The sequence below is a fragment of the Rattus norvegicus genome, chromosome 1 (assembly GCF_021556685.1).
Source record: "Rattus norvegicus strain SHRSP/BbbUtx chromosome 1, alternate assembly SHRSP_T2T, whole genome shotgun sequence".
Lineage (NCBI taxonomy): Eukaryota > Metazoa > Chordata > Mammalia > Rodentia > Muridae > Rattus > Rattus norvegicus.
The window spans coordinates 211,548,717-211,574,999 of record NC_141534.1 but is presented as its reverse complement, the minus strand read 5'-3'; the positions used below and the strand labels follow the sequence as shown (position 1 = coordinate 211,574,999).

Below are 26,283 nucleotides of genomic sequence, written 5' to 3'. Positions count from 1 at the left end.
TTAAGAAGAAGAGGTTCTTAAGTTTATTGCTTGACTGGGCCAGGTCGTTGAGTTTTGTGGTCACCGGGCTTTGTCTCCCTTCTGGGACAATGGTTTCTTCCAGAGGACCAATAGGACAAGCAAGTTCACCATGAGTTGCACATGGCCCAAGATGGAGACACCATAGCTCCGGTACAGCAGGCCACCCAGGGTGGGTCCTACAGTACGGGTCAATGGATGCACAGATGCACAGAGGCCCAACATGGTCCCTGGGAGAAAGGGGGAATAGCAGTCACACCCTGGGCAGGTCTCTGGCTGGGCTGCCTACCTTTTGGCTATAGCCCAGCCTTCTGCCCATCCCAACCTGCCCTGTACACTGTTCACAGATGGCTTGAGACACTCTCCAGAGGACCTGCCCATCCTCCTCACAGCTACCCCTCGACTGCAGCACCCTCCCACCCCAATTAAGCAGATCATCCTCCACCCCAGGGTCAGTCAGTTTCTTTGTGTGGATGGTGCCGAGCCTCTTTCCTGCTTTAGCTATTTCCCAGGTAAGGGAGGAGTCTGGGAAAGGGGTCAAAGGTCAGGGATAGGCCACACCCTCCCAGACCTGTTAGAGTAGACCTGATCTGTATATCTGGGCTCCACCCAGGATATCCAGGGCGCTGGCTCTCATACTTTCTCCAAAGGGTGACTGAGACGGCCAGTCTAAATTAGGCTAGGGAGGGTTCCCCCCCAAGCCACTGCAGGGTTCTAGGCCTGGGGTTCTAGGGCTGGGGTTCTATGTGGTGTCCTTGTTGCCTCTCACATGGCCCCTCTTCTTCTTGGCCCTCCACCATCCTCTCATGGATTCAATGGGATCAGAGGGCAGGGCCAGGGTTGTGGGCAGGCTAAAGAGATATGTACAGGTCCCAGGCTCAGAGCACCAGTGTCCTCGCCTGAACATGTGAGCCCACATCTCCATGCCTCTGGTCAGCTTCTTAGGTGGACATGCCTGCACAGGATCTTGCTGAAGCGACTGTGAGCGGAGGAGAGCACTGCCTAACACGGAGCACCCATCTCGCCTTGCATCCTCAGATGGGACTCACAGTTCTGCCTCAGACTGCTCCAGAAGGTGACCTGAGCTTTGCTGCTCACTGACCAGGGACTTCTGAGACCAGGCTTTTAAACACAGCCTTAAGGCTCCACCCACACTGAGGGCCTGCTGTGGGGAAACTCAGGGGCAGCCTCTCTTACTGCCCACACGCCTGTAGACACAGGGCAATTACTGCCTCCTCTGTACCTCCTGTTCCCAGGTAAACCAGGCTGGGCTCTTCCCAAGCTAAGGGGTGGTGCCACAGGCATGCTGTGGCCTTGGTGGCTTGGCCTGCTCCTCCTGGGCAGCCCCACCCTCCACTCACCTGGCCTTAACACCCCCTTCTTCCTTCCAGAAAGACTTCCCTCCCAGCCCTAGAAGATATCCCTAGCTGTGGGGATTTGAACCCTCTATTCAGGAAGCTCTGAGCACTGTGTTGTTAAGGACTGGGAAGTGTCCTCTGCTGTTCTCCCTGTCTGGCCTCTTTACCATTCCAGCACCAGCTGTCTTCCTAAGTGGCCCCTGTAGGCCCTGGAGGTCCATTTTGATCATCTGACCCCCGCCTGGACAAAGCTTGTAGATTCTCTTCTTTTTAGTGAAATTCTGGAATGGATCAGAGCCAAGCCAAATGTCTCCTCTAGGAAGCCCTCCACCTGTGCCCCTGCCTGACTCTGGACTTGTCAGCAGTGCTGAGAACGGGCAGGATCTTTACCAGGACTCTTTTTTTTTTTCTTGTCACCCCCATCTCATCTGATCCAGCCTATTGGGAGGAATCCTGGAAGTCGGGGCCCCCTATGTACAGCTTACCTGTGTCTGAAGCAGATACAGCCTTGGTCAGCATGCTGTCTGTGACTATGTTGAGAGCACAGAGACTGAATACGAGTCCAGGCAACAAAAGGCAGAAGTGGAACACATTGGACATCAGTGCCTGGCAGGGCAATGGGCAGGACCATGCTGAGTGGGGATGTTTCAAAGCTGGGTGGCAACCCACCCTGGGGTCCCACCCACAATGCTCTGCCTGGGGAGGGGGGACAGTGCTGGGTGGCCTGAGGCAGACCAGGGACTTGGGTACACACAAGACACAAGACATTGGTGGAGGATGGCTTGAGACCTGATTCACAGGGCAGCTGTGTGTGTGTGTGTGTGTGTGTGTGTGTGTGTGTGTGTGTGTGTGTGTGTGTGTAGGTGTTCTCATCATGCCCAGGCCCACAACAGCAAAGACTAGTACACTGGATCTCAGCAGGGCTTCCTCTGGAAAATGGGTGCTTAGTCTCCCAATAACCAGGCCTTGGATCATCTAGGAAGGGTGGTATGGAGAGAGGAAGACAGTCTAAACCAGCAGTTCACAACCTGTGTGCTTCAACCCCTTTTGGGGGTCAAATGACCCTTTTACAAGGGTCACCTAAGATCATTGGAAAACACAGATATTTACATTATAATTCATGGTAGCAAAATTACAGCTATGAAGTAGCAAGAAAAATTATTAATTTTTGTTTGAGACAGTGTTTCTTGGTGAAGCCCTGACTATCCTGGGACACACTCTGTAGACCAGGTTAACCTTGAACTCAGCAATCAGCCTGCCTCTGCTTCCTGAGTGCCATGATTGAAGGCATGTGGCACCACTGCCCGGCTAACAATGAAAGTAGTTTTATGGTTGGGGATCACTACAACATAAGGAACTGAATTAAATTTAGGGTCACAGCATTAGGAAGGGTGAGAACCACTGTTATAGAGAGACCTTGACCTGGTCTTCTGAAAGAGTTCTGTCAAGAGAGAAGATATCCAAAAGAGATACTTGTGAGCCTCTCTGTGGCCATCAGACATTGAAACAACAGACTCCAAGACATTGGAATTGCCCCAGGAGTCTCACACTGGGGAGGGAAAGGCTGGAGTCTGGGGCCAGACAGAAAGGGGCAACTTGTCTCCCAGAGACCTCACACAGGTCTGAGAACTTGTCAGACCACCTTGCAGGAGAGACTGGAGCTGAGACAGTGGCAATCTCACCTGGACCACACCCTGACCAGGACTCTTAGCTCTGTACTCCTCCTGACCTCTGTTTAAGCCTGAGTCTCATCTCTGGACTCAAAGATAAACCCCAGGGTCACTGAACCTCTGTTCCTCTTCCCATTATAGTCGCAGTGAATGAATCTTTTCTCTCTGCTTTTAAGCTGAGCCAAAGTTAGGGCTCCAGGACTTTAGTTTTGACCCTGACAATTCTGACAATACCTTCAAAGGAAGAAGACTTCTGGACTGGTGATTGGGTGACCCTCACCATCTGCACCCCTTGAGAGTCCCTCCACCCCAAGCAGACACTGCAATACTGAGCCACAAGCTTCCTAGAAAGCCACAAGGTCACAGAGCAAAGGTTCCTCTCAACTAAAAAGGAAAGAGAATCCACACCAGGGAGACTCAGGGACACCAGAGACATGACTCAGCAGGCCAGGTAGCTAGGGTGAGGCTCCCAATCTCATTCACAGATAGGAAGTGCCTGTCTTTACTGGAGAAGGAAGTGTGTGGGACCAAAGGCCAGGACTGAGTAGAGTCAGAGCAAGGAGCTTGCGGGCTGCTGGGGCCAGTGGTTGTCAAGGTTCATGGGGGTTGGACCCAGGTTTCTAGAGTCCAAACTGGGATAGCCACAACCCCTACTTACACTGGGCAGAACCTGGTTGCTTCTCACAGAACCATCAATGTCTTAGAAAAACAAATCCTCTCTAGACTGGTTTTATGGAAGCATTTAATACTGGCCTCAACCACTTGGACCTACATCCTGACTCACCACCCCAGTCTCGACTTCCCCCACGAAGCTGAAAATAAGCTTCTGGACGCCATGTGGACCTCACCGTTATCTGACAAAACAGCGAGTTAGACAGCCAGCCAAGAGGGCCACTTTCCCTCAGTCCTCCCAACTGTACCCTCTGGCTTCCTGCACAGCCGGTCACCTAACCAAGCAGTTGCTGCTGCCAGCCCTCTACCTAGCAGCTAAAGCCTATGGCCTCCCTTCCTTTACTCAGTCTCCCAGTAGACAAGCAGGCCAACCTTCCCTGTAAATGTCACCAAAACCTCGTGTGGTCCTACCAGGGTCTTTGTCCCCATGGAGCTCACATCCCTGATCCTAACTCATCATCCATTCCTCCATCCCTCCCTGTACAGCGTCTCTCTTTCTTACTCTCTTTTCTTACTTACTATCCTAGTAGCTCTGTGCTGTCTCCACCCCAGTGCCAGCTCTGGGTGACAATCAGGTATCAGGGCTACCATAGGAGTCTCTCTTGAGGGGCCCTTAAGAGACATGGTTTGCTAGCTGGGTGGAGATGCAGGCCTTGGATCTCTGAATTTGAGCCTGGTCTACAGAGTGAGTTCCAGGACAGCAAGGGCTACACAGAGAAACCCAGACTTAAAAAAAAAACAAGGCAAAGTTGAGGAGTGTCTGCAAACCTGTTAGAGTCATGATCCTGATCCCATACCTCAGGACTCTCCAGAGTCCCCCAGCCCCTGAGAACCCATAGGAGCATATGGAGTAGGCAGGATAGAATCTTTCTTCTTCTCGGGGAATTTGGTGAAATCGTTGGGACATCCTGATGTAGTTTGGGACATGCCTGGCCCTCAGTCTTACCCTCTCTCCAAGGGTACAAGTCTACCCATTCCTTGCTGGTCTTGGAGCACAGAGCTCTGAAACACTTGCTCTTCTGCTTCCCCTCCCCTGTCTTGGGCCAAGTTCCTATACCATGCTCTTCTTTCTAAGCCTCTGCAACAATCCCAGGTTACCACACTAGTGTGCCGCAGCCTCATAGATCCTAGAAGAATCTGTCTCCAAGGGTCTCCAGCTTGGATTTCAAAATGAGTGCAGGCTTGCGTGGCCTGGCTGCAAGCAAGTGGCAAGCAACACATTCATTCATTCATTCATTCATTCATTCATTCATTCATTCATTCATTCGTTCGTTTTTGAGGAAGGGTATTTTTGTAGCTCAGTCTAGACTAAAAATTGCTATGTAGTAGAAGATGACTTTGAACTTCTGATCCTCTTGCCTCTGCCTCCTGAGTGCTGGGATTACAGGCTTGTACCATCATGCCTGGTTTATGAAGTGCTGAAGATGGAACCCAGGTTTTGCACATGATAGGCATTCTACTAATTGAGATGTATTCCCAGCAAGCAATCCACCTTGAAGGAAGGTCTGCTTAGCCATGGGTCATTGACTGGGTTTTATTTCTTTTATCCCCAACAGTGTGCCATTTCTTGCTGGTGCAGATTAGAGACTTTCCTGGTCCTTAGTAGGGGAGTTGGCTAAGGTGTAGGCCAGCCCTGGACATGGATGCTCAGGGAACAGATGTCCCAGAGGTGCCAGGAATCCCACCAAGTTTCCAGACTTCTCTGCTAGTCTCAGAATAGCTACTCCTGTGCACCAGGGGCAGCCATGGCTGCATATCACCACCTGTCTCTGCCACCCAGGCTCTGGTCAAATGCCAATAGGGACCAGGGAGCGGGTAGCTGGCTTTGACTATGTTGGCCTTGGGTTTGGAGCTAGGGGGCCCTGAGGGGCTTGCTAAGAGGATACTCAACCCCTGACCTCAAACTGGCCTAAGAGTACCTCGCCCTCCAGCAACCAGAAGCTCCTAGCTCCTAAAAGGATAGCATGTTAGATGACTATGCCTTGCTCTTCAGGAGATCATTGAGTGCCCAGAATCTTCCCATGACAACCCAGCCACCTCATGGCACGTGCACTGTAGTTAGTATCAGTTGACTAAGAAAGGAAACGGAGCCTGGAAACTTGCTCTGTGACCCAGCTAGGGAAGACAGATGCTGACTCCAGACAGAACCCCATCAGCACATGCCCATTTCTGTGTGTCTTCAGTCCCTCCAAGTCCTGTCTACTGCCTAGCACTGAGGCATGTCCTGGATTGACCCTGGTCTCTGCCACATTGTAGGATGGAAAACCAGAAGGTGAGTGTTCTCTCTCTCTCTCTCTCTCTCTCTCTCTCTCTCTCTCTCTCTCTCTCTGTGTGTGTGTGTGTGTGTGTGTGTGTGTTTCTCCATGGCTACTCCGTCACTCAAGACAGGACCCTCTCCCCGGGTGGGTAAGGAGGAAGCCAGAAAGGCTACTCGGTTAGCCCAGAGACTGACGCTGGGAAACCGAGACCTCTCTGGCTGGCAGCACTCTCTGCTCATGCCCACTTACCATCTGGAGGATCCCAAAGAAGGACATGAGGTAGCCAGCCTGTGCAGCCTCCAGCTGGAAGAAGTCCATGGAGATGATGGAGAACATCACCATGAAGAGTCCTGGGGGAGGAGTGGATCAGCTGTGGTACCAGACCCCAGTACAGCACACAGCTCCCTCAGTGTCCTGGCCAGGGGACCTTCCTGACTAGGGAGGACATCTGGAGTCTATAGAACGTGGCTCCCTGGGGGCTGCTGGCAAGTAGTCCATGTGAGCAACAAGGTGCCAGGATGGGGACCGAGGGAGTCATGGAAGCCCTCAGAGGCCCTTGATACGTAGGTGTGTGTGTGAGAGTGTGTGTATGTGCGTGCGTGCGTGTGTGCATGTGTGTGTGTGTGTGCATGTGTGTGTGTGTGTGTGTGTGTGTGTGTGTGTGTGTGTGTAGGGGGTTGTTTCTCAGGTTCCAGTCACTGTAGCTGAAACACAGCCTGGATGGGCGGGCCCTATCCCAGCTGGCACGGGGAGCAGCTTCTTTGTGGCCCCTTACAGCCCTGCCAGTGGTTTCACAGCCATGCAGCCTCTGGGTCCGGAAGGAGCTGAACCTTTGGGATTTTAGTACCTCTGAGCCCATAAGGGGAACAGATCAGTGGTACCACAAACAAACCCTTCAGGCTGTGGTGGTCTCTGAACAGTGGCGTCATTATGGCACAGTCAAAGCTGAGCAGACTGTATATGGGGTCCTGTGTTCCTTCATCAGATGGCTAGAGCAAGAGTCTCTAGACTCTGGGTGCCTCTCAGACCTCTGGCAGCCAGGCCAGGCGAGGCTTAAGGATGAACAGGAGTCTGTGGGCTGTGTGTGAGGCCCTATGGTGGCAGTTCAGAAGGATTCCCAGAGCACAGCAGGGAGGACCTAGACTCCCTTCTCCTCCCTTTGTGCTAGCACACAACTAAACTCTGCACCCACAGGGTGTGCTGGAAGCCCCCATAGGCAGAATAAAGCATCATCTAGACCTGGGTCCCCAGCCTTGGTCACCTCAAACCGTAGACGTGAGTGGGGGTGGGGGAGTGTGACTCACCTGAAGGGAAGCCAGAGATTACCTTGACCAGGAATACGGGCAGCACTCTGGGCAGCAGCAGCAGGCGGGAGATGGCCTTCAGGTCAAATACACTGGTTCCACCTGGCCACCAGGAGATATCAGTCAGAACACTGGTTGTGGGGCTCTGGCTTCCAGCCCCTGTCCCCCATGCTTAGAGCTGACTACTCTCTTGGCAGCCTTCTCCCACAGCCTCTGGGGGGGGGCGGGGAGAAGGGGCCACATATTGGCCAACCAGGAGAAGATGCCTCTACCATCAGGCAGCTGTGCCAGGACATTCCTAGGTCTTGACAAGGGCAGTGGCTCCCAGCTCGGCTGGAAGGCTGTAGTAGCCAGAGAGGCAGGCCTTCCTTCCCAGGACGCCTCAGTCACCGGCTCCCAGCTATGCCTAGGTGTCCTCTGAGGTCCTACTCTTTCTTCATGGATTATAACCAAGAGCCTCCCAGGTTAGTCTCCATGTTAGTCACTGGGCAGAGGCACAGAGGTGACTAATTTTTCTGAAGAGCTAGCCTGGCCTATATTCGCCACCTTCTCCGTGCCTCACTTCCTTCTCACCCACTGAACCAGTAACCTCACATGGTTCTGGACACTCAGCACCCCAGAGACTAGCAGCCACCTGTGTGTCCCCCGTGTATTCCCTGACTTTTCTAGACTCAGCTAAACCCTGCTCAGGGTTTTGACTGGCCTGACTCCCATAACTGTGCCCAGCTTGCCCTACCAGGAATTGGCAGCAAGAAGTACAGAGGAGCTCCCACCCCCTCTTTGAGCCCCTCGAACCCTTTATCTAAAGGTCTTCCTTCCATCCCCAGTAGACATACCAGGATGTTGACTTCTTGGGCAAGGTGGTGCCCAATGGCCCAGTTGTGGGCCGGTGGGGCTTACCCTGATGGGCTGACTGGACACTGGCCTCCTTGGTGGTAACAGGGATACAGGTAAAGCTGAGGACAGCTCCTAAGAGGGTGACCACAAAAGCCAGGAAGGCAGGACACTGGATCCTAAGGATACAGCCTGGGTCATATGGTATGCTGTTTTATATACTCTGAACGCCCCCCCACACACACCCCCCAACCCCACCTTGCTCCTTTGACCTTATTAAGTCCTCACCTACTAAGGGTGCTCAGTCCCAGCTACTTGATCCCTTAAAGCACATTTAGCAAGTAACAGTTGCCTCAGCATGCAAGCCCTGCAGGCTCTGGGAGGTGGGGGTGGGGTGGGGAGTGGAGCAGAGCAGTATGTGAATCGGGAGGTAAAGTGACCTTGCTCAGTTGTTCCCAGGTTCCCCAGGGTTTGATAAGCTTGTGGGTGTCCCCTTTAGCATCCTGAGACCAGGTGCAATGCTTGCTCCTGGTGGGTACGGGCTGGGCATGCCAGAGTTTGGGTTCTGTGTCTCAGGCTCCTAATGAATGATTTTGTAGGAAACCCTCCTGCCAGCCAGAGACTCACTGGCCCCTTGGTGCCTTGCTATGAGCCGTGGAACAACCCAACATACCCAATAGAACCTGTCCCTCTGGGAAACACAGGTATCTGGGGACTGGTCCTTCAGACCTCAGTCTCCTCTAGCATTCAGTCCAACCTTTCCTCTGAGTGGGGAATTTCTCTAAGCTGGCCAAGGACGCTAGTCTGTAATGCTCTTTCCTTCTCAGATGCATGAGCCCCTAAACATTCTACATGGACCCTTTCCCCCAGCCAGCCCCCGGTTTCAGCACGGCACTCTTTACCATAGGTTTAGAGTCTGGACCTCAGGAGCAGATAGACGTAGGCTGGAACTTACATTGAAGGTCCAGCAGGTAAAATGTGAGTGGCTGTCTCGAGGACTGCCAAAAGTACTGCCCCAGACCTTAGCAGCATCCCACACCTGCTCTGGTCAGGCTTCAGGACAGATGTGAGTGCAAGTCAGGGACTTAGAAGCTACCTGCTCTCTTCCCCATCACGGCCACAGGTGTGTGTACATGGGCACATGCATACACAGGCATGTGCTTACCAACACAGGGCATGTCTCTCTCACACAGAGGCACACACAGGTAGCTTTGCGATGATTCTGATGCACACCCACAGGCAGGAGGTAACAGGGCCATTTACAGAGACCAGATTTCCGACAGCTCTGCTCAGTGTGAGGCTGGCACGGCTCCTTTGGTGTTTCCCTATCCACCCAGAGCAACTGGGCATCTCGTGCTGGTTGCTGGGATTCGGCAATGAACCCCTTCCTGGACCCCAGAGTGATACCTCTTTAGGCCAGAAAGGACTGGCAGGAAGTGATGGCTGATATTTGGAGGAACACCCTCCCTCACGGTTCACTCACTCGCCTCAGAGGACTTTCTTTTGGCTGCTGGTCTCTGAAGCCCGCCATCACTGCATGGGGCCCGGCCAGGTGGGAATAAAAATCTGCTTTTTTTCATTAGATGCTCTGCTCCTGAGGCACTCAGGAGCAGGTGGCGATGACCACCCACGATGCTATTTTAGGAAACATGACAAGTGAGGGTCTGTAATAGGGTGCTATGTCCCTTCTTGGATCCTGTCTTCGGAGTGGTGACCAGCAAACCAAAAGGCCAGTACTTTCCTGCAGGTCTTGGGTCTGGGATACTCTGCAGAGTATCCCACAAGGAAACTAAGGACCTAAGCCCACAAGTCTCCCAGAGTTTGAAAAGACTGCTGCCTGCAAAAGCTGGGTCCCCACTCTCTTAGGGCTCCACAAACACAAAACATTGCAAAGAAGGAAAGCCAGCACTGGAGGTGGGGTTGTGTGGCTTTAGTGCTGATGCTCTTGCCTACTGTATGCAAGGCCCGGAGTTCAACCCCCAGGGGACTGAAACTCTGAGAGTAAAGGCACCTGGAGGCTAAGCTCCAGATCTCACGTGAGAGAAATGACTCTGAGCACTCTCTCTCTCTCTCTCTCTCTCTCTCTCTCTCTCTCTCTCTCTCTCTCTCTCTCTCTCGCACGCACACACACGATGTAATAAAATAAAAAATTGAGGGGCTGGAGAGAGACGGCTCAGCAGTTAAGAGTCCTTACTGGGGATTTAGCTCAGTGGTAGAGCGCTTGCCTAGCAAGCGCAAGGCCCTGGGTTTGGTCCCCAGCTCCAAAAAAAAAAAAAAAAAGATTAAAAAAAAAAAAAAAAAGGGCTGGAGAGATGGCTCAGTGGTTAAGAGCACCCGACTGCTCTTCCAGAGGTCCTGAGTTCAATTCCCAGCAAGGTCCTGAGTTCAATTCCCAGCAACCACATGGTGGCTCACAACCATCTGTAAAAGAGATCCGATGCCCTCTTCTGGTGTGTCTGAAGACAGCTACAGTGTACTTATATATAATAAATGAATAAATCTTTTAAAAAAAAAGAGTCCTTACTGCTCCTTTAGAGGACCCAAGTATAATTCTGAGCACCCAAATCAGGCAACTCACAATTGCCTAAAACTCCAGCTCCGGGGGGGCCATGACACCTTTCTCTGATTTCTCTGGCCTCACACTCACATGTGACATCAATACACAAATAAAAATAAATACTTGTACTCAGGAGGTAGAGGCAGACAGATTTCTGGGTTCCAGGGAGACATGGAGAAATCTTGTCTCAAAAAAAACAAACAAAACAAAAACCAAAAAAACATTAAAAATAAATAAGTAAAAAAATATGTATATATGTACACGTGCACACACCACACACACACACACACACACACACACACACACACGCACACGCACACTCACACGCACATTTTAGTAATGGATGACTATAGAGCCCTGGCTGGTGTAATAACTTGCTGCATATACCCAGCAGGCTTCTGACTTGCAGAGGGCCACCTGCTTCTGACTCTCACCTGACCACGGCCTTGCCTGGCTAAAATTACACCTTACTTTTTTTCCAAAAAAAAAAAAAAAAAAAAAAAAAGTTAAAATCATAGGGCAGCTAAACCTTAGGGCTTTCGAGATGACGGGATATTGTGACATCTCTCCAGGGCCTTCAGGTTGCCCAGAATGCAATTCAAGCCTCCCCTCAGGGTCCCTACTTTTGACTCACACAGGTGCAAGGCCGCACTGCACAGGTTCCTGAATGCACTTTGTACCTCATTTTCTACCTTTTCTCTTCCTCCTTTCTTTCTTTTTCTTTTTCTTTTTCTTTTCTTTCTCTTTCTTTCTTTCTTTCTTTCTTTCTTTCTTTCTTTCTTTCTTTCTTTCTTCCTTTCTTTCCTTCCTTCCTTCCTTTCTTCCTCTCTTCTCTTTCCTTTTCTTTTCTCTCCCCTTCCCTCCTCTCCCTTCCCCTTCCCTCTCTTCTACTCTCTTTTCTTTTCTCTTTTTTAAGACAGGGTTTCTCTGTGTAGCCCTGGCTGTCCTGGAACTCACTCTGTAGACCAGGCTGACCTCAAATGCAGAGTTCTGTGGGCCTATGCCTCTAGACTACTGGGATTAAAGGCATGGGACACCACCCAGCTCTCTTTATTTTTAATGATCAATTTCTTTTTGCTTCATGTGCATTGCTGTTTTGCTCGTATGCATGTCTGTGTGAGGGTGTTGGATCCCCTGGAACTTGTGAGCTGCCATGTGGTAGTTGGGAATTTAACCCAGGTCCTCTGTTTATTTGTTTGTTTCTTTCTTTTTTCTTTTGAGGTGAGGCATGGTTCTGCTATGTAGCTCTGGCTGGTCTAGAACTCACAGAGATCTGCCTGCTTCTGCCTCCCAAGTGCTGGGATTAAAGGAGTGTACTAGCCGGGCATAGTGGTGAAGAGTCAGAGACAGATAGATCTCTGTGAGTTTGAGGCCACCCAAGGCTACACAGTGAGACCCTGCTTCAAAAACAAACAAACAAAATCCAAAAATAAAAAATAAAAATATAAAAGCATTTGCCGCCATACTTGGTACATTTTATTTATTCTTCTAAGTTGAGTCAAGACTTCAAGGACACCAGCTCAGCCTCTCATTGCCCCTCACCTCCTTCCTACCATCCACTGGACAAGTGGGAACTGGATGCGGGGGCACATGGATACCTCTGTCAAAGAACTGGATTCCTCCACGGACACTGTTCTTCTCTGCCCTGGCTACCCGACTGCATTTCCTCAGCTGCAAATGAAGGCTGGACCACATCCCTGTCTGTCTTCTTCCTGCAGTACTCCTGGCTGTCCTGGAGCCTAGCTACCCACACTGATCTGCCAGCTGTTAGGAGGCTTCTGGTGCTGCAGTCATAGCTCAGCAAACAACAGCCACTGCTCTTTTTTCCAGGGCTTGTCTGTGACACTGAGGGTGCCCAACCTTATCCGGGGCTCCTGCTGTGTTCTAGGATGGTAATTCCTTCCTTACTACTCTGGACCCCTGCCCAATGTCTCTGAGGCTCTGAGAGGGGACTGCAGAGCCAAGGTCCTCGGTACCAGGAGCTAACATACAGGTGTGGCTTAAGGCTTTCAGCTACACATTCTCTCTCTCTTGAAACTAGGAGGACAATGTGCACATGGGACCTTTAATAAGAAGTGGGTCAGGGGACTGACTCCAGAGCACCATTAAACACCCAGCCCGGGGCTCCGTGATAGTCACCTGCATCACCTGCCCTGCATGTGCCAATCACTCAAGCCTGTGGCTAAGACGTATCTGAAAACAGAAGTCCTACAGGTGGACTGCTTCTCTAACCCCCAGACAAATTTCCAATCATCTTAACTCAGTGTTTTCTAGCCTAGAGCTCCCTCCCAGCTCCTCTTCCCACCTCTTCATTGTGACATAGGACTCCAACCAAATGACTGGTTTCTTCTTGCCTGGAGCCTTTGAAGACTTGAGGAGTGAGGGGCCTTTGAAGACTTGACGGGTAAGGAGTAACTCCCCTCCTCCCTGGTTTTGAAAGGCCTATGCTCTAAGGCCTCAGAGACCAGATAAGGTTTTGCAACCAACACGTGATATGCCCTTGGTATGAGTAGGGGTCATGACGCCATTTGGTATCCAGGAGGGTTTGCAGGTGGCCACTGTTATCTTGGGCAACCTGATCCTCAGGGTCTGTGGCTAAATACCTTGCAGCCCTAACAGACCTAGTGGCGTCTGCTCAAATTCCTGCTCTTTGAGGGTGACTTAGGGCCCATACTCCTAGGCTACAGACTCAGTTGGGCCAATGATAGGCTAGATGGCCCTACTGGGACAGGTGAAGGAGGTCTCCTTTTGCTGTGGCCCTGAGTCACCTCCCTTTGGCTTTGCATGATTCTTCAGCCACTGTCTTCCCCAGGCCTCCTTGCCTGAACCCCGTGGGGCCTTCAAGCTTGGGTCTGGAGAGGTAGTCCATTTGAGGCTCGTTACCCCCCCCCCCCCCAGCTCTGCTTACAGCAGTGATTCTCAGCCTGTGGACTGTGACCCCTTTGGGGGTCAAACAACCTTTTCAGATATGAACCATAACAGTGGCAGTTTCAAAAGCTTCAAAAATTACCGTTCTAAAGGAGCAACAAAATAGCGTTATGGTTGGAGTCCCCACAATGTAAGGAACTGTATTAAAGGGTAACAGCACTAGGAAAGTCAGGTTACCACAGGCTTACAGGGTCTGGCCACAGGCTGCCCCGTTTGCCAGCCATTGTTTCTTGCTCCAGATCTCGGTCACTGACTTCACCTCCACAGTCCTCCGGATTGTCTCCTAGGGTCTTCTTCTGATACCCATCAGTAAACCTGATGACTCTAACCTTCAAAAGAGTGAAATCTGACTCTCACCTCCAGCTCCCAGGCCTGGTCTCTCTGAACCATCTAAGGTACTCACTGTATGGCCAGTACCAAATGGCCAGTACCCCAATAGCAAGGCCTTTACTATATGGCCACTGGAGACTATGTAGGTCTGGAGCTCCATACTGATGGTGGCCCATGAGACAATGAGAAGGGTATCCTCACCATCCCCCAAATGCCCCTTCGGACCTTGTTCCCATCTTCCTGGCTCCGGCCACTCTCAACCCTTGGATCTTTTCAAATAACCAGGATATTTTGTTTACAGGACTATGCCTTCACTAACAGGCACCCCCACTCCTCTCTGGGCCCATGCCCTGTCCCTGAATGTGCTTAAGTTAGAGCATGTTCTTAATACCCGACCTGGGCCCTAAGGGCCTATGGCTCAGGACCCTCCCCAAGTCCAACCACAGGCTGTGAGATGTTGGGGTTCAGGGTGATAAATCACAGGACCACCAGCATATGCTGATGTGTGGGTAGTGGCTCAGGGCTCAGGGCCCTCCTTGGGCAGCTCAGCCTCCTGGTCCTGAGTGGTAGGCTGGCCCAAACCAGTTACACCAGTGCCCGCCCCTGCAGGCTCCAGTGCCAAGTCTACTTCCTCCTCCCACCTGCTGCCCCGGGCATCAAAGATGGGCACAGTTGGGACCTTCCAAGGGGACAGGCTCCCAGAGGTGGGCTGAGAGACAGGGGACAGGGAGACCCCTGTGTGGGCTTGATTACAATCAAGGAGCGGGAGGGTAAGGTGTAGGTGTCTCTTCCCCAGAGGTGTCAGGTGCAGAGTAGACTTAGGGAGTGGGGTGTGGGGTGTGGTGGGAGGTAGAAGGGTAGGGTAAGGAAGTCTGTGTCTTAGGGCTGCTTCTGTGGCCTCTACTGGAATGAGAAGTGACTGCAAACCGGTTAACTATCTATCTAGGCTTCCATGCCCTTGCAAACGTGGTATGAGGGACAATCGCACAGCTATGTGAGTCCTGGAGGGCTGCTTGGCTATGAGTGTGGCTGGTCACATCTGAATGGGACAAAGACAGACCCCTTAGCCATAAACCATCAAGAGAGAATGTTCCACGGACCTCCCACGAGTTTGGACAGCTTGAAGTCTGATTATGAGGGTTCTGTTTTACATGTGACAACTTGAAGTTCCCCACTCTCAGTGTGCACTGCCCCCAGGTCTGTGCACTGGACTGCCTTCTTTCTTAGATCTCAGTTTCCCGACTCATTAAATTAGATGCTAAGGTCGATCGATTGCTTTCTATATAAATGTCTTGGTTATGAATTGGGTCGTGGGATAAAAGGAGCTGACAGACTATCCTGGGCCGAGGAGAAGAGCATCTCGGGAGCCGCTGGAAGGGAAAGAAAGCCAGTGGTGTCCTTTGAGTCAGTGGCTGGGATGTCGAAAATGCATGTGAAGACAAAGGGTGTGTGTACGGGGCTGGATAGGCAGACTGCTTGTGGAAAGCATGTGGCTGGTAGTGATTGTACCCCATCAGGGCTGCTCAGAACCTGAGGGTGAGGTCACCCCTGCAGCGCCCACATCACTGGTGAGAAAACACGTGGAGGTAAGGGAATGTACCCTGCCTCTGGCAGCAGGAGGGTGGCCCCATGAATGTTGCCTACCCCTGGGTGCCCACATTGTCTCCTCCCCTGCACAACCACAGTCTGCCTTTTCTGACTCCTCTCTTCTCTCCTACTTTCCTGTAGCCCATCCACGAACCCCAACTCAGAGGCCACGGGGACAAGTCCTTGTCCCTTTCTGGGTCTGAGCTGACTTGCTATTGCAGCTCAGGTCCCTGTTCTCTGCAAGGCACACAGCCCTTAGCTTCTCTGCTTCTTAAACTTGAAAGGCCAGGAGCATCAGGGCACCCTGGAGGACAGGGCCACCACTGTCCGCCACTGGAAAAGGTGGCTCAGCTATACATTTCCTCTGTAGTCCCTTTGGCTCAACAGTCCCCATGGGACCTCCGGCTGCCCAGACCCCACAGGGTGAGCCCAATTTGGACTGCATAATTAGAGTTGAGGCTTGAGTTTGCCTTTCCCTCCCACCCATGGGCAGAAACAGGCAAGAATCTGTTCTTGGTCCACCTCTAGTCCAGTCACTGTTCTTACTTGGGTGGAGCTGATTCCCCATTCCCACCCCACCCCCACCTCCCCGTGTGTGTGTGTGTGTGTGTGTGTGTGTGTGTGTGTGTGTGTGTGTGTGTGTGTGTGTGTGTGTGCGCGCGCGCGCTCTCTTCCCTGCTTTGTTTTCCTGCACCCTGGGGTCTGTGCATCCTTGCTGACTTGCCACGCTCCTTCCTTGAATTGGGTCTCCACTCAAAATTCACCTGCTTAGAAATCCTGATAATCACTATCCCCCAACCCCACCCCAGACCTGATTTCTTTCTTTCCGTATCTCACATAGTTCAATCCAACTTTATAACAACCATGGGAAATATACTGTCTTCTCTGTCAACCCATTAAATAAGACAAAACTTAAAAAACAAAACAAAACTGTAAAAGAGCTGGATGTGGCGGTACACGCCTTTAATCCCAGCACTTGGGAGACAGAAGTCAGCCCAGTCTACACAGCAAGCTCCAGAGGCCCTGGCCTTTTTTTTTTTTTTTTTTTTTTTTTGATAGAAAAGATAAAGAAAAAAGAAGCCACTTGGCCCAAACTGAGATCCCCCAGGGCCATCAGGTCTTGAAATCAAAATCGCATTGTGCTTATCAGTTTTGCTGCTTTAAACCAGCCAATCACGTGTGAACACTGAGGTCGACGTAAAAACACCAGACCAGGAGCTCTGACCACTCGGAGTGAGGCTCGGGCTCCTCTGCATAAGGAGTAAAAGCCAAGGAAGACCCTCGGGCTTGCCAGCTTGACTAGGCGCGACTATGACCCCTGCTGTACAAGTGAAACCTTTGCCATGCTGGTCACTTTCTTAGGGCCCTAGACCCACTTCTAAGACGTTCTAGAGACTTGGACTGTCTTATTTCCTAGTGTGCCCCAGAATCTAAAACCCCGGGGGCACTTATTAGATGCTCAATTGACACTGCTGAGCAGACAAGCTCAGCTCCCATTCACATGCTAATGGGACATTCAGAGCCCTGTCAGTGAGTCCTGCAGCGAGTCCCTGGACACCTTCTTGCCAAGCTGTATCTGTCCCCACTGCAGGGACAGACAGACAGGCAAGCCCACCACAGACCATCCTGGAACCAGGATGTAATGGGTTCATGGTGTCAGCCCATGCCTGGATCTCTAAGCTCAGCCACTACCCAGATACCTCTACTGTCATTGGGGTTGGTCTGAGGAAATTTGGGGAGCCTAGGTTACAGGCCCCCAGGTGGCCCTGGCTTGAGGAGTAAGTCGAAACTCTGGGAACCTACGACTGGTATTGTTTATCCAAGGAGGTAAGAATGCCTAGTAATGACAGAACTGTCCCTCTAAAGCACAAACATTTAGGCTCGAGGAAAGCTCTATCCAGGAGCACACACCCCTGCCAGATGAGGCACCTGTCCCAGCACCACAGCTGACTTCATGAGATTTTGGAGTGAATGACAGGCAGGTGCAGGCTGACTCTTTTTTTTTTTTTTTTTTTTTTTTGGTTCTTTTTTTCCGGAGCTGGGACCGAACCCAGGGCCTTGCGCTTCCTAGGCAAGCACTCTACCACTGAGCTAAATCCCCAACCCGCAGGCTGACTCTTAAAAGCTCTGACTCTGGTGCCAGAGGTTTGGGGCAGATCGAGGGAACATGCAACTTCAGTGAGGCTTTTCGTTCAAGAGGCTCTCGGCTACTTAAAGATATCCGGGCCTCTCCTCACTGCAGGGGACAGACGAGAGAACTCAACACACTATCATGTATTGGGGTATCTTCCCAGGGGGAAAAAGAGCTGAGTTCCCAGGACAGGGCCAGGTGAAGAGCTCGGACAAAACCAGGGAGGGCTCTACATAGTGAGCCTTTCTGGTCGCGGCACTTTTGCGCTCATGGCCGTCACAGTAGCGCCCTCTGGTGGCACCCCTGGTGGCGGCGCCACCCCAAGTCCCCATCCACTCCGCAGGTTGGCTAGTCCCCAAACGCTTGTAATTTAGGTGGAAAAACCAAGTCTCAAGAGAGGTGGTGCTGCTGGGCCGATTGTCCGATCTCGGGCAACCTACCAGATGACTTCCCAGTTCCCTATCTCTCTATGTCACTTACCCGTATGCGGTGCTAAGGGTCCCACCAAGCAGGGAGCCGAAGATAACTCCAATGCCAAAGCAGAGGCCCAGCCGGCTCAGTGCTGTGGGCCGCTCTGTGGGCGCCGTCAGATCAGTGATGACCATCTGGGCAGCTGCGGGTGGGAGGACACTGAGCTGCACACAGCCCCTCACTGTGGAGAGCCCACCCAGGGGTCTAGGCCATGCCCCCAAGCTCGTTCAACTTGGCCATGCCCCACAGCCCCACAGCCCCTCACCCAGACCCACACCCCAAAGCCCCATCCAAGCCACGCTTCTACAAACCTTTCCACTCTTAATCTGGCCTGCCCCAGACCATACACCATCTTTCCATGCGGAGACTAACACTCTTACCCTATTCACTGGCTACCTGCATCCCCCTACCTGAAGCCATGTCCACACCTCTCCCCTTTACTCGCTTAGAGCCAAGCCTACCCACCAGACCTTACCTGGAAGTGTGTGCATGAGTGCGGCAGGTAGACGCGAGGCGAAGAGCAGGAAGACACCAGGCAGGGCTGGGCTACAGGAGGCCACCAGGAGCAGGTACAGAGCAGAGGCCGCCAGGAAGGAGAGTGTGAGTGCTGCTCTGGCTCCCCGCTGGTCTGCGAACCTGGGGTCACAGGGCAGGTCAGAGTCCCCAGCAGGGAGGGGGCCCTTTCCTCACTCCCCACTCAGACCTGCTGCTAGGCTGGGACGCTGGGGAAGGACCACCCAGGGAGTATGTAGGCACTTGGGCTTCCACCAAGGCTGTAGGCCCACCAGTTGGAGTTCAGGGTGTCGACCAGGGTCTGGACCTCTCCTACATCGGTCCTTCCATTGGACAGGGATGCCGAGGACCTGTTAGGACCCAGCCCCTGAGGGATGTCAATGGGTCATGTGGGTTGAGGGACCTGCATCCCTCACATACTATACCTGCCAAACACAGGCCCACCCAGCAGCTGAAGCACCCCGAAGGTCGTCTGTAGGTAACCAAAGGAGACAGAATCCAGGCCCAGTGTCCGAGACAGATACTGAAAGACAAGGAGGGTCTGGAGTTAGGACTCCTGAGACAGGTAGGGGTGGGAGGGAGCAGAGGGCAGTGTCCTGGGAGAGGAGGCCTTCTATAGGGACTCAGCTCCTCCTCCCTAGCCAAAGACTTCTGGCCTACCCCTCTGCAGGACATACCTCAAGTGGGCCACAGAGCAACGTCTGTCCTCAATATTGTATCTTCAAAGCTTTGCAGCATTACCCCCTGGCCAGCAAGCAACTGGCCAAACTCCTTAATTATTTCTGAGATGTGGCCCCTTGCTCAGCAAGACAGTCTGCTCTGTGAATTCCTTAGAATTCAGCCCTTCGTGTGTGTGTGTGTGTGTGTGTGTGTGTGTGTGTGTGTGTGTGTGTGTGTGACTATCTGATAGGAGAAGGGAAGTGGCAGAGTCTCTATAGAGAACCCAAGCAATCCTGAGACCCCAGGATCTTATCCCCACCTTAGCTGCATTTCGGAGGTCTGAGGCACTGTCTCCCTCCAAACCTGTGCCTCCTCCCTTCCTCCTCCCATCGTCCTTTACCTGAGTCTTTAGCCCTATGCTAAGGATAACATTCCTTCAGTTCCCCTCTCTTCTCTTGAGGCCTTCCTGGTGGGCCTCCATTCCAACAAGGTCACCCAACAAGGACTTTTCCTAGTGCCTTCTTGTCAGCGCTCCTCGAGCCTGTTTCAGTTGCTATCTCTCCCGCCTTGCCTGAAGCAGTTACTTTCCTCATTCCTCTCTCCTCACGAGGTCAGCTCAGGGCAGCTCCAGCAGGCCTCTCTGATTGGCACTGACTCAGGTGGATTGCTTCTTTCTCTGTGACCCTGTGCTTAGACTGTCCTGGGTCTCCTACCTCGACTGTCACTGGTCTCGGCTGGCCTCCCCTCAAGTTTGGAGTGTTTGTTGTCACCACCTCCTCCCCGCAGAGCCCAGGCCTCTTCCCACTACCAGCATACCCTCCTCTACTTTGTACCATGCCCGAAATCATCTTCAGCATAGTGTAGCAACCGCTGAGCACCTGCCCTCCTCAATCCTGATTGGCTCCTTGAACATTTTTTTAAAATTTTTCTTTTGGGGTTGGGGATTTAGCTCAGTGGTAGAGCGCTTGCCTAGCAAGCACAAGGCCCTGGGTTCGGTCCCCAGCTCCGAAAAAAAGAAAAGGAAAAAAATTTTTTCTCTTTCATTTTATTTTATGTGTAGGGCTGTTTTCCTGGCATAGAGTCTGTGCACCATATATGTGTAGTGCCACAGAGGGCATCCTGTCCCCTGGGACTACAGTTACAAGTGATTGTGAGCCACCATGTGGGTGCTGGGAATCAAACCCTTGTCCTTTGGAAAAGCAGCCAGTGCTCTTAGCCAGTTAGGTCCCTACTGTTTTTTCCACCACTGGTAGCATCTCCATCCTCCTGGAATTGGGTCCAAAGTGCCAGTGTCTTCTCTGAATTCCTTTCTCTCACCCTCACATGCCGTAGACCTGCCCCTTTCTCACCTCTCCTCAGCTCTCCCTAACCATCCTGGAATCTCTCATCCTGGAATCTCTTCAGCATCTGACAGGTGTGGTCCTGGGACCTCATCCCTCTGTAGCTGCAGGCTCAGCACTACCCCAGGGCCTCTGCACCAGCAACGCTTTTCACCTTCAGTCCTCCACCTTGGTCTTCTCAGCCAAAATTTCCTGACCCCACATCTGCCATCTACCCTCAGACCTCAGTACCCTCACCCTTTCTCACTCCCAGCCGTTTCTTCTTGCACTGTACAGCGTAACTCATCAGCCACCACTGCTCAAACCCTGCCAGCTCTGAGGGCAGCTGCCTGGTCCTATGTGCCCCCCGCTGCTTCCCAGTCCAGTGTCTCTGCTCACAGGACTTAATGAGGATAGACTGGCCAACGGGGGCCTCTCTCTGGGAGCCACTGCAGGTCCTAGTACCAACTCTCCTTTAATGAGAAGCAAAAGAAGGCTCCTGCCCAGGCTCCCACATTTCAGGAAGGAGGCTTGCGATGGGGAACCTTACCATATGTGACTGAGCAGAACTCTACTTAGGAGGTAAGATGAAGGGTGGAGTTCTGAGCTGGGAATGTCTGCCACTCCCAGAATGGTGACAAAGGTCAGGGCTACCTCTAACCCATTTCCCCAGCTGCCCAAAAAGGCCATCTCTGCTCCTCTGGGCTCCAGGGAACAGAGGAGTGGAGGACCAGAGAGCCAGGGTTTAGATTATCCTTTCCGGTCTTATCTGACTTTTTTTCTGTTTCCCTGAACCTTGGACTTTGGAGTATAATGTGAACAAAGTTTGGTTTCAATCTAAATTCTTGTGTGGCTGGGCATCTCATTTCTGCCTAGCATGGCCTACTGACCAGCCTACTGAGGGCCAGGTCCATATGCTGAGTGGGGCCCAAGCCCAGCACAGAACCAACCTCAACTCAATACTCCAGCCAGCTTGGGCTTTGAGAATCTCTGAGGGGTCATTTAAAGGTTGTCTGTGGACCCAGGTTAGACGGAAATAGGAGATGGAGAGTCAACCTCTGAGTTCTAAGCTCTTTTAGATGCTGCCACCTTGTGGGCCAACTCCATAAAGGTTTGTTGAGTGACTAAATGATAGTGAAAAGTAGGAATGAACCAAAGGGTGTGGATGGGCAATAGTGACTATTCTGCCCCACCTTTCCTTGATCCAGGTAGAGCTCAGCAAGGCTCTTGTGGGATCAAGTCCCTGTCCTCATATTTTGGTGGGTGGGAGAAAAACCAGTGGAATGGGTAATATGGAATAAGGTATCTAGTGTGGACATAAGAAAACATAGGGGATGCCCAGCAGGGCAAAGGGATGGACAGACATGATGTCAGAAAGAACTGGGACTGCATTCAGCCCTTTGGGACAGGAGCTGAGCAGGTGCTGAGCAGAGGTGCTCTGAAAGAACGGGGGCAGGAGCAGTGTGGTTACAGGAGGAGGAGGGTACTCTCTCAAGGGCAGAAGTGGTGGTGATGGGATCAATGGGCCCAGTTCCTAGGATCCTTAACTTATCCAGTATCAAACCCCACCTTGCTCCCTGCCGTTGCCCATCAGGAAGGCAGTGTGGGGCTTCTGGTGAGGGCTGTGGGTGCTACTCACTGGTATGATGGAGAACTGCATGAAGAGACATGTTAGCTCCAGGGCCGCCAGCACATAGGTGAGTATGATGATCCCCTGCCGGGGCAGAGCAACCATGCTGCTGGGGAGCTGGCCAGACATCCTGGGCAGGAGGTATCCAGAGTCCCGGAGGGACCGGAACTAGAGGAGAGCAAGCCTTGCAGTAGGCAAGGGGCAAAAGTCCTGTTGATTCTGGCTGGATGCTGACTCACCAGGTTGGAAGGAGTGGCCTGTGCCTGTAGGAGAGGGAGAAGACAGTGGCCGACTGCAGAACTCACCAGCTTCTCCAGCTACCTCGACCTTCAAGAATGGGTCAGCTACCCTCCCCACCTGCCAGCTCCTGGTTTAAGTCCTAGTCTCCATAGAAGAGGAGACAGGGCACCCGACCCTTGTATGTGTGTGGGGCACCTCCTCCACCTGAAAGGGGCATCCGGCAAAGCCACAGGTGTCCTCCTCAGGGAGACCCCACGCCTTATTTCTAGGAGAAATGCAGGCGGGTGTGGTTTCTGGCTATTGCTTTTGGTGGGTACGGGGATGGTTTAAAGTCATTTTGCAGGGATCCTCTCGGCCCCACCTTCCTTCTTCAGGGACCTGCCTCCAGTTCCAGAGTTGTCTGGAATTGCAGTGCAGTAGGGACTGGGGAACAGCTCAGCGTTTCAGACCTCGTCCTTACAGAGCAGCTCAGCCTCACAGTAGGGTACTTTCCTCCCTCCTAACTTCCTCCACGGGTGGGAACAGGATTTTGCGGCCAGTCTGAGCCCCTTTCAAAATTTTGCCTGGTTTCATTTAGGGCCCTACTGCCTTTGCCCAACATCTCATCAAGGGCCCCGAGCTGCACCCAGGTGGGCATCTTGGGCTCTGGAAGCTCAACAGGTGAGCTCGGGTACCTGCTTTTGACGGGAGAAAGTGGGCCTGTGTTCCGGGTGGGTGAGCCCTCCTGTTTCCTGACACAGGCCCTTCCGCAGTCACCCGGAAAAGCCCCACCCCACAATAGCTTGGGTCCTCCCACTTCACCAGGGCTGGCCCTCCGGCCTGGGAGCTCGCTCCACCCACCCTGGGATCTGGGCTAGCCCGCCACACAGTCTCTGAGCATTCATTGGCCAATCAAGACATGCCTCCCGAGGTCCCTCCCCCCGCGCTCCCCAGTGGGGATTGCGAAGTTCTAAGTGTCAGGCTTTGGCCGGGCCCTGGACCCTGATCCCGAGGAAGTTGGAATTCTGACCGCTTAAGCAACACAGGGTGTCCATTTAGGGTTGGGGAGGGAAGACGAGGAGAAGAAGGAGGAAGAGGAGGGGAGATGGCTCTGGGATCCAGTCAAAGGGAAAGCAGAAGCCAGGGGAGGCACAGTGATACATTTGTCTGGGTAGTTCTTGGGCACCGAATCTCTCTCCACTGACCAAGAGGCTTCTGGAGCTACAGAAATGCCTCCCCTAACCTCTCCACATCATCCTGTCTGCCCTGTTCTAACATTTCTGTGCAGTAGATTCCAACGGGAAAATTGGGATGGGAGACGTGTTGCAAGTGTAGATATATTGCAAGTATTCCCAGGTCCTCTGCCAGGAGGGTATAGGAACACATCACAGCTCTCTGAGGGTTGGAGGACACCCAGTTAGCCAGGGCTTCCAGGAAGGATGAGAGGAAGGCTGATTATGGGAAGGAGAGGACTCAGGGGATATGGAATCTCAGGACTCCTGGGGAAAGATCAGAGTCCAGGTCCTTCTGAATTCCATGGGGGTAGAGATGCGGAATAGTTCCTGTCAGGTCAGCTCCCTGATTGGGTTAATTGTTACCTATTGTGACATCTTTACTGATGCCAGGGTTTTGGGGGCAGAGCTTGGATGAGTAAGACTGCCTCAGGACAGTCGGGAAAGGTCAAAGGTCCTCCAGTGTTCATGCTAAACAACAAGAGGCAGGCTACTTACCCACAAACAGAGCTTGCAGTTGTGGGGGAACAGGCAGCTTTCGTTCTTGTTGTTCTTGTTCGGAAACAAACTCTGGAGGGGTGGGGCACTTCCTGGTTGTGAGGGAGTGTGGGAAAATTGCCCTTCTGGCTAGGAAGGGAACAGGGAACACTAGAACCTGGGATCGCCTCCTGAAGAGGAAGTAGCCTTCTCTGGGGACCAATATCACTCACATGGGGCCACCGTTCTGCCAAGGAGACTAATCCGGACAGCTGTAGGAAGGGTTGATTCTTATCTGGGTCCTGGCTGGGAGGCAGCTTCTTAGCAGGGCTCTAAGGAGGAGCCCAGTGTATCAGGTGTAGACAGGGTTTGACAGGCAGTAGGAGCAGTGTGGCCGGGCTCAGGCACCTGAGAACACCTGATGGGGCTTAGACTTAAAAGGTCCCGTGGGGCTAGGGGCAAAAATAGAGGGGTGTGAATGTGGCTACATGTGCTGAGAAAGTGACCACTGTGTACTGGGGTTCAGGACACTCCACAGCTTCCCTGAGAAGAGAGATACTGCCTATGTGATTGCCTCGGCCTAATGATGTGCCTGTGAAGTAGGAACCTCCTTTATCTCATAACCGTTGAGGATTTACCGTGTGCAGGCTGCGATCTATTTAAAGGAAGAGAGTATCATTTGTCTATTTTTTTTTTGCCAATTTCATACATGTATACAATGTATCTTTTTTTTTTAAAGAAAAAGACTTACTTATTTAATGTACCTGAGTACAGTGTTGCTGACTTCAGACACCAGAAGTGGGCATCTTTATACCATTTATCGCCATGACAGATGGCTTGAGCCACCGTATGTTTGCTGGGAATTGAACTCAGGACCTTTGGAAGAGCTCTTAACCACTGAGCCATCTCTCCAGCCCTAGCACTGTGTGTCTTTTATTAGCTTGTTTAAAGTGTCTGTGTTGAGGGAGACAGATAACATCTCAGTTTTGACAGTGTGTGTATTAGTGATAAAACACCATGGCCAAGAGAACTTAGGAGGAGAAGAGGCTATTTGAATTTTTGTTTTCAGGGGCCAACAGTCCGTGGTGGCAGAGCTGAGGCAGGGGAGCTGTGACTGGAAGCTGAGAGGGCATGGTTTGAACTGTAAGTGAGCGAGTGCAGAACTCTTCCAGCTCTGCCCCCATGACATACTTCTCCAGTAAGGCCATGTTTCCTAAGCTTTCCTAATACAGTCTTAACCAAATGGGAACCAATGACTCAAATGCTTAAGCCTATAGGGATACGTCTTGTTTAAACCACTACTCTTTAAACTCCCCCACCCCCATAGGCTTTGTGGCCCTATCTTAATGCAAAATGCATTTGGTCCAGTCTCTCAGTCTCAACAGTGTTCAGGAGTCAAAAGTGTCTTCTGAGACTCAAGGCAGTCGCTTAGCTCTAACACCTTGCAAAATAAAAAGTAGGTAATGACATACTTCCAACATACAATGATACGGAATATTTAGTACCATTCCAAAAGGGCGGTAGGGGGGCATAGCAAGGAAAAGGTGTGAGTCTTGGACCAAGTAAGATCGAAACCCACCAAGGACAACTTTAAAACCTAGAACTCCAGGGTGTCATGTCAGAGGATTTAGAGGTCTCCACTTTTCTAGATTTTGCTGCCTGCAACCTAATTTTCTCTCTTGGGCTCATTCTACTTCCTGTATACAGCTCTCCCTGGCAGATATACTATGGCTCTGGCCTTTCAGGGCCTTTTGTCTTCTTAGGGCTGTCAGGCAGGGCCTCTCCTGACATACATTGCCTGGCTCCCTGAATCTGTGGAGAAAGATCCCATGACTCCTTCTCTTTTGAGACTTTAAAGCCAGCACCACATGGCCGGTACCTCGAAGCGTGGCAGCTTTGACAACACTGGTTTTCCAGGAACAAAAAATGCCTTATGCTCTCCTTTACAGACTGGAAACTTAGCTTTATTCCACGGCATACAAGGCCTCTCCTAATGGTGCTCATCTGTGGCCTTGTAGAGCAGCAGTCCGTTTTCCAGCACATGCCTGGCCTGTAGTATGAATCCGGCCAGTGTCCTTCCCTCTCCAAACTACTCCTTTTGCATTTCTTCCTGCC

The 26,283-nt window shown here is 51.9% G+C and overlaps 1 protein-coding gene across 7 annotated transcripts; it reads right to left on the bottom strand.

Moving 5' to 3' along the window:
- On the bottom strand, positions 1–24,263 carry Slc22a18 (solute carrier family 22, member 18). 7 transcript variants are annotated; one of them, XM_087562031.1, is made up of 11 exons: positions 24,190–24,263; positions 22,250–22,503; positions 19,057–19,154; positions 18,594–18,754; positions 18,128–18,260; positions 8,181–8,293; positions 7,281–7,382; positions 6,226–6,326; positions 2,251–2,351; positions 1,862–1,983; positions 1–248 (listed from the first exon to the last, which is right to left on the bottom strand). In XM_087562031.1, the coding sequence occupies exons 2-11, from the start codon at positions 22,367–22,369 to the stop codon at positions 61–63; spliced, it is 1,239 nt and encodes a 412-aa protein (XP_087418157.1). In that variant the 5' UTR covers positions 22,370–22,503; positions 24,190–24,263; the 3' UTR covers positions 1–60.
- Positions 24,264–26,283: the final 2,020 nt, after the last annotated feature.